General features: G+C 39.3%; 1 protein-coding gene across 1 annotated transcript; it reads right to left on the bottom strand.

The window, feature by feature from the left end:
* Positions 1-224: 224 nt before the first annotated feature.
* lrpap1 (low density lipoprotein receptor-related protein associated protein 1) lies at positions 225-10518 on the bottom strand. The gene is made up of 8 exons (XM_084563484.1): positions 10241-10518; positions 8903-9047; positions 6233-6363; positions 5292-5412; positions 3440-3595; positions 2592-2674; positions 1905-2081; positions 225-1038 (listed from the first exon to the last, which is right to left on the bottom strand). The coding sequence occupies exons 1-8, from the start codon at positions 10400-10402 to the stop codon at positions 970-972; spliced, it is 1044 nt and encodes a 347-aa protein (XP_084419610.1). The 5' UTR covers positions 10403-10518; the 3' UTR covers positions 225-969.
* Positions 10519-11843: the final 1325 nt, after the last annotated feature.

The raw sequence follows: 11843 nt of genomic DNA, 5'->3' as shown, positions 1-11843 counted from the left end.
GCACACAATCAATGCTTCTGCGTCTGGTCTGTGAGAAGGCAGGGCAGTGATGAATGGAAAAAGCACAGTGTGTGCTTCCAGTTCTCACCTCCCTCTTGATATCATCAGGACAGATTGTCCAATATTTGATGCAAATGTATTTTTATGGTTTTGCTTCCCCCCTTGTGTCCCTGAGGAGATGAGGAGAAAAAAACAACACAAGGATGAGTCGTCCATTAATTTCCCTATAGGTGACTGCCTTCCTCTACAGGGCTTGTAAATATTAGCTGCTTTTATTTATGCCAAGATAGTATGAATTACATGAAACTATATTTTTAAAAGATGACTCAATGTACAGTATGTAGCTGGAACCTGTATCTTACCCTACTGAATATTAAAAGGTTGCTGTTTCATTTTCAGGTCATTGGCTTTCAGTGCTTCCTCTTCATCATATATTTATTGATCAGACGGTTGAAGTAACATTACCAAGACTTGAGTTACTACAATGTTATCAGTCATCGTGATGCAGTAGTTCTTATTGGCACAGCTAATGACAGACCGATGTGGACAAACTGCCAACGGTCAATAGTGACTCAACTAAAGCTGTCCATCCCTCCACTCCACCTCCACAAAATTTGGCAAAAGTAAATGAGAAAAGCCACATTTTCAGTTTTCTTGTACTACAACCAGATTTTTCTTCTACACCTGCCTGCCATTAGTCGTGCAAACAAAATTGCTACTGAACACCACACTAAACTAATCGATCCTTATGACAATCTGGTAACTGATGCATGTCAAACACATACTATGTACAAACAACCAACAATTCTTAAATTTGTTCACTAGAAAAGTAGAAAATCTTTCATGGAAGACACTGATTTTTGTCCTCTACAGTAGCTGAAAGGGAATGGACATGTTGTGTGCTTCTGTACAGCAAGCTACTTCAGTTCATTTGGCCTTCACTGACGCCATGATGGTGATCCGAACCACTCAGAGCTCATTGTGCTGGAGTCCCTGACGAGAGATCTTGTTGGACAAGTCCTGCAAGTGTTTCTTCATCTGAAATCAAACAACGAGAGGCACACATGTCACCATTGAACTGCAAGAATGCAAGTTGTCAACTGAACATGCTCCTCCTGACACACACAATCCTAGTTGTGCAATTTAATCAATAATTTGGTTGTTTTGTTGTAGGTCTTGACTTGTTGTTACTTACAACTGTCTGATATTGTGTTAAATATGTATGTGAATTACTTATTAATTGTGAATGCTTTATTTTCTCATAGTAGACCACAAGTCCACACATTTATTGATCAGAATTTACTTCAAAATGGTTAAATCAAATGTTCAATTACCAGCTGTATCAATGCCAATGTTGGCCATGTTAGAAATTCAAGGTTTAAAACTTATATTAGGACTTCCCATGTCAAATTATGCTTAAGAATTAGCCTTTAAATAATAATAAATGTGTGCTTGAATTAATAAGAACATACAATATTTATAAAAGCAGATATATGTTTTTTTTGTACTATGAGTATCTGGTTGGACCTAGTCATGGTCCAGACAAAATAATTTAGAACTGAACTGAAGAAGCTACTTAGATGAGTGGAGAGACATTTTCCAAGAAAACTCAACAAGTCCAGTTGTCTTCCTTCTAGCTTTGTTTTTTTTTTTAAAACACCATTACCTGGATGAGAGTCTTCACAAACTTGTCTGCGCTATGAGGATTCATCAAAATAAATCCTGTCAGTGTTCTTGAACTGTTGCCAACAGCTTTTATTTTATTACCTAAAACCACTGGGTGCTTCAGAACTAAGAGGGTCTTTTCTTATATGAATGGTATTTCTTTATTATATTTGTTTCTAAATCAGGCTAGCACTCAGCCACTGCCTCTATTGTAAAAGAACCCTTTTAGCCCTACTTACCTTGTAGCCCATCTCCCTGGTTTTCTCTGACAGTGCGATGTATTTTTCCTGGTTCCTCTTGATGTGCTCTTTGTCTCCTAAAGCCTCCACGTGTTGCAGCTTCTGATGGGACAGCTCCAGTTGCTCCTGGTAATGGCTGTGCTTCTCCACTTTGGTCTCAAAATGATGCAGCTCCTCCTAAATGAACAAGAAAAAAAAAAAAGAGGGCAGCAAACATAAAGGGGTGTACGTTTGGTTTAAATTAGATTACATGCACAGATGCACAGGGGAGCTGATATGCAAGAGGCGACTAGAGAGGAAATGCCACAAAGAGGAATTCTTGCTAAATCTCATTGTGGAGCCAGATAGCTTTGAAAATAATTGAATATGAAAATGAGTTGCTCACTGCATTCGTCTGCTCATGGTACAAAGGGTGAAAGGAGCACAACGAGATATAGGAGAGTGGGATCCTTGTGAATTTCAAATGTGTAATGCATAAAATGCGATCATAATAAGTTGTATTCTCTGTTTCATGCCTCACTACTCAAGTAGTTCTTACCCACTAAGTACACGGGGAAAAATACTGTTAATACCGCTGTTACCAAAAGAGCACTTCATTAAAAAGTTTCTGAGAGTTGCACTCTAAGAGTTAGACAAAAGACAAAAAGTGTAGGTCCAACAAAATGTCTCAAGGGATGTAAGCGCTACCTTGAGAGAGTCCAGCTCGTCTTTGCTGAGGTTGGCTCTCTTGGCAGCCTCCCACAGTTCAATCACACGAGGTTCCCGAAACTCTACAGAGCAAGAACAGACAGAGAGGAAGATGAAGAGATACAGTTTGGAGCCACAGCAATACTCAAGAGGGAAGGAGCTTTGAGGAGGAGCTGTCACAGCAGATAGTTCATATGATACAATCACAACAAAAACCCCCAATCAATTTTTATACACACACAAATATTAAAAACCAAATGTGTGCCGTCACACATTTATCCTCAAAACAAAAAGGAAGGAGATTAAGACTGTTTTGTGGAAGTGGAGGCAGAAAGTGAGGGAGGATGAGAACAAGTGGCTGAGTGAGAGACGACCAGGAGGAGATGAATGAAAGGAGTCATTATGAATCAGCAGAGGGCACATCGCCTTCATCTAAACTCCGCAATAGACTCCCACTGAGCCCTCGAAGAAACTCTTCAGTACACTCGACCAAAAGCAGCTGAATATGACATGGTAATGTTTATAAGGGTTTATAAGGAGAGAAGAGAGGAGAGAGAAAAGGCTACAGGAATATAATTTTCACCGTTAAACAGAACAAGGACAAACTGGTTTATGTTACTTGATAAATGGAGCACAGTGAGCTGAAACACTTCTTTCCATTTCTGAGACAGATTCAATTCAAAACTAAAAGCACACACACTGACATTAATCCATCAGCGTAGCAACGCTCACCAACTACGACAGGTCTGTGTTATTATCAATTCAGCTCCCAGTAATACAGCTGATGAGAGAAACACAGAGTGAGAGTTAGATGGGGACAAGCTAAGAGTGTGTTTTCTTTCTCTCACCACTGTCTTCAGTGAAGCCCTCGTGGCTGAGCTTACGGAGGCGCTCGAAGCCCTGGTTGAGGTCCCTCATCTTCAGCTTCAGCTCTGTGTGCTTCTGGTGCAGAACATGCTCTTTGGCATCACCCTCCAGGGGAGAGATCACGTTCTTGTGTATTTCTGTTCGGAGGAGCAGATGGAGGGATAGAAAGGACAGGAGAGGAGGTGCAGGGTAGGGTGGATGACAGGAGCAGAGGAGAAGAAACGGGAGAGAGAAGACAAAATAAATTATGAAGAGAGAAGAATACAGGAAACAATATGAAGGAAATGAAAGCAATGAAAGAGAGAAAGAAATGCAGCCTTTAATAATGAGTGTTTAGTGGCAGTCATAAAAAAATCTGTAAGGGTTTTATGATATTTCATATTACTGGCTATGTCTCCATATATCAGATTTATTTTTATAAGAAGCTTTCAGTATCCTATGAGCTTTATCTTACTAGGTAACACCACTGTGAGGTTATGAGATTGCTGTCTGTCTCAAACTCAGAGGCGAGGAGGTGAAAATCAAACAAAGGCCGCCTGGGCAACGGTTGACATTTGGATCAAAAGAAAAAAGGAGAAAAGACAAACAAAATATAAACAGGAGAACCCGGACAGGAAGTGGACGGAGGTGGTGGTGGTGGTGGTGTTGTGAAGGTGCACAGAGATTACCCACAAGGCAGGATGTGATTGGCTCAATATCTAAACGCATCAGACAAGCAGAAAAGTACCCCTGGCTTGTTTGGCACAAATGCAGCGCTGTGGAGCGCTTGGGGAAAAGTTCTGGCAAGAAACAGCTGCAAAGTGTCAGTCACATCCGAAGGAGACGTGCCTGTCCTCCCCATGTCTATCTGGAACACAGTGGGGCCTGTCAGCTCCGCTTAAAACTCACAGCGTGATGTGGTGTGACAAGCACTGATAGAGCAGGCAGCGGTGGGTGGCAACATGTGCAGTCTGATACCTGCTACCTATGCACATGACCACAAGACTGAACAAAGGGAGGGCACGTCAGACTCCACACCTATGAAACACTGAGATGTAGAACTGCAATATTTATCTTTACTATTACTTAACTTTGAAAACTGCCCTGATAGCTAAAGACTATTATCAGAGAGATTTTCCCTTCTGCCATATTTGTATCCCCTCCTTATAACCAACAGTCCCTGTCCTAGTGTCAATTATTTTGGTTTTGACATACTTCTGTTAATGTCTAATAGTTACATTATGGAGGATCGTCTTCAATCATAGCAAAGTTATAGGGGGACCCACATTCCAAGGTTTCCCATACAATGTTAATACTATGGTGGCCCATCAGGGTCTAATTTACTAAGCCATGGTCTCATAACGAATCGGAAATATTTTTGCACGTTTCAAGCAAAATTGTGCTTGCGTTGTGTTTCCTATTGCTCCTGAAAGCATGTCTCCCTCCCTCTCCATAGACTGTATGTCCCTCTCCTCCCCAAAGCCACCGCCCCCCAGACTCTCCACACACACTGGCCACTCACCCGCTGTGCTCTGAATTTAACCTGACGGAGGAAACGGACAACGGACAACTCAACCCGATGTTTGTGCTCTTGACTTTGAGACCATGGAGATTTACAATTATTTTAAGAGAGTTGGTCAAAACCCGGAGGAAACGACTCCAGAGGTAACGTGAACTAGCTAAAGTTTATTGTACAGTGTGTACTGTGCACCGCAGCACACACTAAAACAAAATAAGACACAACAATAGAATGGAGAACAGGCCTTAAAGGCTTGTAAACCTGGTCTTAGACAATACCAATAAAACTAAACTCTGCCTGGCAGCAGAGCAAAGACAGTCATTCGTGCAGCTCACCTTCAGTCCTGCTGACGGTGTCCATGAGGATGTTGTACTCGTGGGTCTTGTCCTTGTGGTGCTGAAACTCCCTCTTCAGGCTCAGCAGCTCCTCGTTGGAGAACTTCCCCGAGCTCTTGGCCTGGTGGGGGAAGAGCCAGTGGAGATAAAGAAGTCGTCTCAAAGGCTGGTAATCCTCTAATAACGCAACAAGTTCACCATTCAAGCGCCATTCTAGACAGAATATAAGCAATACATGGAATCTACACATATATCCTCCAAAGGGCAGTGTTTCTTTGTTTTTTCTCTACGAAAACTTGTTGTGTAGAGTTGACACTAACTGGTCATTAAAAAGCTTTGGACTTAAATGGTATAATTTAGGTAATATCAATCGATACAGTGTCTAAAGTAGTTTTCTCTACGTTTTTACCCAACTAATTCCTGTCACTAAAGCTACTGGAGGTTCTGGTGCTTTTAAAAAGTCCTACACCCCAGAGAATGAAAGAGAATGAATTTTTTTTAGAAGATAATTTCTCCTTCACTTAAGTCAGACCCCTGGTCCTTGTGGAGGAGACACACAGAGTACTTCCAACTTTGGACAAAAAGGTTTGGGTACTGTGGGTGGAAAAAGTTTCCAACAGTTTTTATAGTCAGAACACGCATATCTTTTTGAAAATGTTTCTTGGGCACACAAAGGTGCAGTTACTCTATCCAACATAAAACTACTGCTGGAACCTTGTAACCGTAACCTGAACAGCCTTTAACTTTGTAAAATGTTTGGTGTGCCTGATCTTGGTTATTTGAATTTTCGTGACACTTCTTCTTTTCAAGGTTTGTGTCCTTATTTGATCTAACAGCTGTGGTGGGCTGCACGAATCCCATAAAGACGTTACAAAAATAACATCATAAAATCAAAGCACCATATTTCAGTACTTTCCTTCCTCTCTTCTGTGCACACAAACCTTGTTCCAGAGTTTGTCCAGTCTGGGATCATCAAATATGTCTCCCTCTTTGGTGTCGTGGTCTTTCAGTGAGTTGCTCTCCAGAGTCCGCGTGTCCCTTTTCCCGTCCATCCCATACTTGGCCAGAATCACTGCACAACACAACCATAAGACTTCAGACAAATGCTGCGGTGAATCATCATGACTATCACAAGAGGAACCTGATAAGTGTGGGAATCTAAAGTGACTAAGACACATATATTTATCACTTACACTAGTCTCTCAACCTCTGACAGTAACATTAGATCCAAAGAAAGCTACTGCACAAGAGAACAGCAAAAGGATTCATCCATTGGGTTGGGTTTCCACCAGACAATCCACAAAAGGTGGTGGTGTTAACGGTAAAACACATTTATATAAATTCACATGTAAAAAATAAACAAGCAGCATTTTAAACATCTGAATCACCTAATCAGCACGCAGGATCCTTTTTACTGTGAATACCAACAACAAATTTCACCCCTCAATACACATGTGGTCAAATAACAGGATGTCACTGATCAGCAGAGCACAGTTAATTATGATTAGAATTCATGTTTATACATGAATAGGACTGTTTTCATCTAATGTGCCTAAATGGGCTTAATTTAAAAATAAATAAATAAAATAAATCAATTGCACTACAGGTCCACATTGTAAATGGTTTGGTTTTTAATTACAACAATTAATAGGCAAGTATGAGAAAAGTATATTGCTGTTGTACTTAATGTTTTTAGCGATAGACTAATTTGTTCGCATAAGGCGGCTGGCCAAGTAAAGATAAAGCACTTTACACTGAGTTAATGTATAGCCTGTGTGTTTAATTACAGGTCCTTTACACTAACCTGTTGGGGAGGGAGCAGATTTGCCTTGGATTTATGGGGGTTTGCAAAACTGGCCTTGTGCAAAACGTTTGTGGAGTAGCATCACTAATAAATCCCGGAGAAGAACAAACTAATTTCCCTTTTTCTGTGACATTAAGAAGCTCACAGTCGGTAGTTTTTATCATACCGCTGATAAAGTGAAAAACATGATATTTAAAGATGAAAGTGAGGGAGAACACTGTTTATTTGTTAAATATTAGTCAAATTGAAAAGGCAGCACTTGAAGTTGGACTCTTGCTCTGAAGACACTCTGCCCTCATTATTCTGCTCCAGTAAACTGTTACTGCAGCAGCTTATTCAGCACCACCTCAGCATTGTTGGAACCATCAGTGTCACTGATTAACCGCTGATCCTTCATTCGGAGTCTTTCCATATACAGAAGGCTAGTTGAAATTACTCGTAAACTCATAAGAGTTGTAGACGGACACTCTGTGTGGTACTGCTGAACTTGTATAGTTTTAAAAAAGGATGTTTTCAGCCCAGACTCTTGACCCAAGTGTAAACAATAAAATAAGCTTGTGTTCCCATATCAACTACAGTGGCAATCAAAATTATTCAACGCCCTCTGCAAATTAGGTTTACTGGCAAAATGTACAAACCAGTAGCTGTTTGCAATAAACAAACCAAACAAGAAAAATTTAAATAGCTCAACACAACTAATATTATAAGCGGTTTCTCCAAATTCAACACAAAATACCACTTTTAATGACTGCTACAGTCTTAAAATTATTCAACCCCCTGAATAGAATTCCTCATAAGAGCACACTTTTGCAAATCAGGTGTGGTCTCAAGCACACCTAATGCAACCAATCAAGGGCTTCGTTAGTTCATCAGATGTGCTTGAGATAGAAACACCTCAAATACCTGAGGTATACCATTTGATTGTATGTTAAAACATAGTCAGGGATGATGTTTCCTTATGATAAGAGTTAAGGAAACTATCTGCTTGTGCTATAGGCCAATCAAGTACAGTGGACATTTGTATCCCTCAGAATGTTTTCAACATTTCTGCATAAAAATGACTCGAGACTTCATCAAAAGTCCAGACAGTTGACAATGAGAAACCAACCAAACCAATGACACAGAAATATCGTCTACAACACTGAACCCTTAGTTGCCGGACAGGACGGACGGGATACTGGAGCACAGTGTTGTTTCATCTTTGATTTTTTGATTTTTGGAGCTAGCAACTAGTGGCTATCAATGGAGAATCAATGGTTTTCTGAATAAGTTTCTACAGCCAACTCTCTTGTGCAGTAAATAAATATCTATATAGTATGTTCTTTAGAAACAGCTGCATTCTGTAAAATATTTGCATTTTCTTAACCTTTAATCAGACAGAAAGTTTCCACTTGCCTCTCCAAGGTCACTGGGTACAATATAAAAGATACAAGGTCCTTTATGAAATCCTGCATTTATAAGGGAGACGTTTCTATCTGTCTCTTATTGCCAGTACAGAGGCGGCGCTTTTATACTTTATTTATCTACATTAATTTAGCCTAACAAAAGAGATTTTAGAAAATTCTGTAATACTTCAATACTTTAGGTTAAAATATCCCTGATGTTCGTTACCATTGGTATTTGGTGAATACCAACATGTACTGATAACATTTAAAGCATAATTACTTGTCAAAATCATAAAAGCACCAGCACACTGTGGTATTTGCCAAGGTCAGTGAATAAATATTCAGGGCAGAGTGACTCAGGACAGAAGGAGGACACGATTCAAACTATTCTTGACTGCACCAGTTTTCAGAGACTGTCTCACCGTTGAAGTTGCGTCTGAGTTGGGCCTCTTTTTCCCCGTTTTCATCCAGCCCCTCCATCTTCGTTTTTTTCCACTGCAGCTCGTCTTTCTCTTGAATCTTTAGGTCACTGTGCAGCTCAGCCTGTCGGACCGGGGACAACTGCATCTATCAAACCAAAAGGAGAACATACCATTGTTTTTGTTAGACAGAAAGAAGAAGAAGCAGAAGTTTAAGGAAGAGTAAGATAAGATGAGATAAGATAAGATTATCCTTTGCACAGATGGACTAAGTGCGGGTTTAAGAATGGCCAGAACTTCAAACACAACATCAGATAGTCATTACTATGATCTCATGCTAGACATGATGCTTATCTGTTCACAGGCTGCTGCTGCTGCTGCTTATATCAGACATTATAACATTGAATAAAGCAAAGCAGAAATGAAGCCCACATCCAATTTTTGACATTACATCAGACACTGCTCTTGAGGGTTTCTGTAGTTTAACGAATGAATACATGAACACAAATACAGACAAACAGGACAGAGAACATTGCAGTAACACAAGAAAACACAGTGCGATAGCTGCAGCTCAATTATGCTGTAACTGTAATGGTAACCTGTGACCCTATAAATACATTGCTAACCGAGTTAGACTTTAACGCCTGACTATAACCCATATTTGGCTACATTGAGTTTTAAAATCAAATAGTCTGTGAGATATTATATGAAATTAAAGTTCAATAATCATAACCTGTAATATGTAATCACCAGTGTCTTGACTCTGGAGGGGACCGTCTCTATCTTCTTTCACGGTCCATGATAACGCCCCCCTTTTTGGAGTCTTATTGCCAACACACTTATGCATGTTACTAAAATAAATGTTCATTCTGCACTCACACTTAATCTCTCCAGACACTGACTTGCAAAGGTTTCTAAAACTGACAAAGTTAGTACTTGACCTCAGTGTCATCATCCCTCCTTAAAGTGGACCTTCTACCAGGAAGCAGCTCACAGTTACAGCCTCATAATGTTGACCAAAAGTCGGCTGGGGGCAACTGAGGATGCATTTAATAGCAACACTATCATTATAATCACATCTTAATACCCATATTTATCAGACTAACTTCTAGTGACAATCTTGGTTCACTTTCTTAGTTGTAAATCCCCAGCCTCCATGTTAATGAACAAATAAAACCCGCACACTTGACACATTTGATTTATACTGTTCATCAGGCCGGTTCGTAGGCGGCTCTTTAATCACGCATGTAGGTGTTTCCTCATTGTACAAGGCTGTAACCTAAACAAGTTTACTTGCCGTATCTGCACATCTCTTAATCACACTTTCTCACACATACGTACCCTTTTAGCTTTCTCCCAAACCTGGTTCAGCTTAGCTATCCTGAACTCCACCGTCTTCCCATCACTGTCGCTCGGCTTGGGCTCATTCACATCTCGAGAGTATTTCCCAGCCAGTACACCCACGCCGAGACACAAAGCCACGACTAAACACTGCAGCCTCATTTTCAAATGTAATATACACTATACGTCCGACGGATAAAATGCGCTCAAAAACCCTAGCTAGCTAAAAAAAGAAAGCCGGACAACACTGAAAACGATCTGTTGTTTTGACACACTGGAGTACCACAAGTCATATGCTCAAAAAGGGGCGGATACTTCCTGAAAACGTGCATTCCGGGATATGTAGTTTAGCTCCAAAGCCTTTCCGTTACTAGTGAAAGGGGTACGACTTTTCTTTGACTACAATTCCTGAAATGCCACGCTGCTCGGTTGCCCGGCAACCCAACTGCAAAACCAGTGAGCAAATAGAAAGCCTCCACGCGATTACAGCGCTGGATGCTGCTCACACATGATGGGCTGGTTGACCGTTACGGTATAGAAATTAAGAAGGGATTTCATTTATTCATTACAACATGCAAATCAACTCTGTCTCAGAAACTACAAAAAATAAATTTAGGTAAATATTTTGCTTGAAATGATGTTTTATATAGTTGTTTTAAATAATTTCAATGGGTTGTACAAAGCTTTTCATATTAACTGTAATATATGTTAATTATAAAAAAATATTAAATCTGAATTAAAGCTTTATTTATATTCCCCAGTAGTACACAAAAACTCTATTTAAAATGCACGACTTCTTTTGAAAACTTCAATCTATATAATTTAAGTCTAAAATTATATTTAACCCGATGTTGTGTTTGTTTATTTTATAAAAATACTAATTTTAGTTTAACTTTTGCATTACGTTTTTTATTTAATTATATGACTTTTGTACACATTTTTATGCATAACCAAATATTATTATTACTTTTTAAAATAAACCTCAGATGGTTTATTTTTAGATTATTGTTTATTTTTTCATTGTTTTATTATTTATGAGATTTCAAATCAAGCTAGATGCTATTATGTTACATTTCAAATGATGTATTTAAAACTAATGTCTTAAGATCTAGAGCATATTTATACTGTATTAATCATTACATCTCACTTTGCCACTGTTTTTGTAATGTAAATTTTTACTTTGCATCATACATCTTTGTAAAGATTTCAGAAAATATGACACATGACTTCTATAGTAGTTTAAAGGAGTCACAGAAATGCGAACACAACAAAAACCATGGCAGGTATTGAATATTTAGATAATGCAATAAACACACACACACACACGCACACTTGGCATATTCCAGACAGCCTAATTAGATTTGGAAACACAATGAGAAAAAGCTTGGTATTTGTGATGCAGTCAACTGGCAGCCGTGACAAAACTGTTTGTGCAGCATTCATTCCAATACAGAATAACCAAACACAATTCAGTTAAACGATATTAAACTGTGAGAAAGAATGGAGAAAGTCAGACAGACAGGTGGTGTGGCAGACAGACACACTATATTGCACTCCCTCGCCTTAAGAAAATAAGTTTAGAACCTCATTGTTAATAAATCTT

The sequence above is a fragment of the Chelon labrosus genome (genome assembly GCF_963514085.1).
Source record: "Chelon labrosus genome assembly, chromosome: 2".
In the NCBI taxonomy this organism is placed as follows: Eukaryota; Metazoa; Chordata; class Actinopteri; order Mugiliformes; family Mugilidae; genus Chelon; species Chelon labrosus.
The sequence above is the reverse complement of the archived record's forward strand: the minus strand, read 5'-3'. Positions and strand labels throughout refer to the sequence as shown.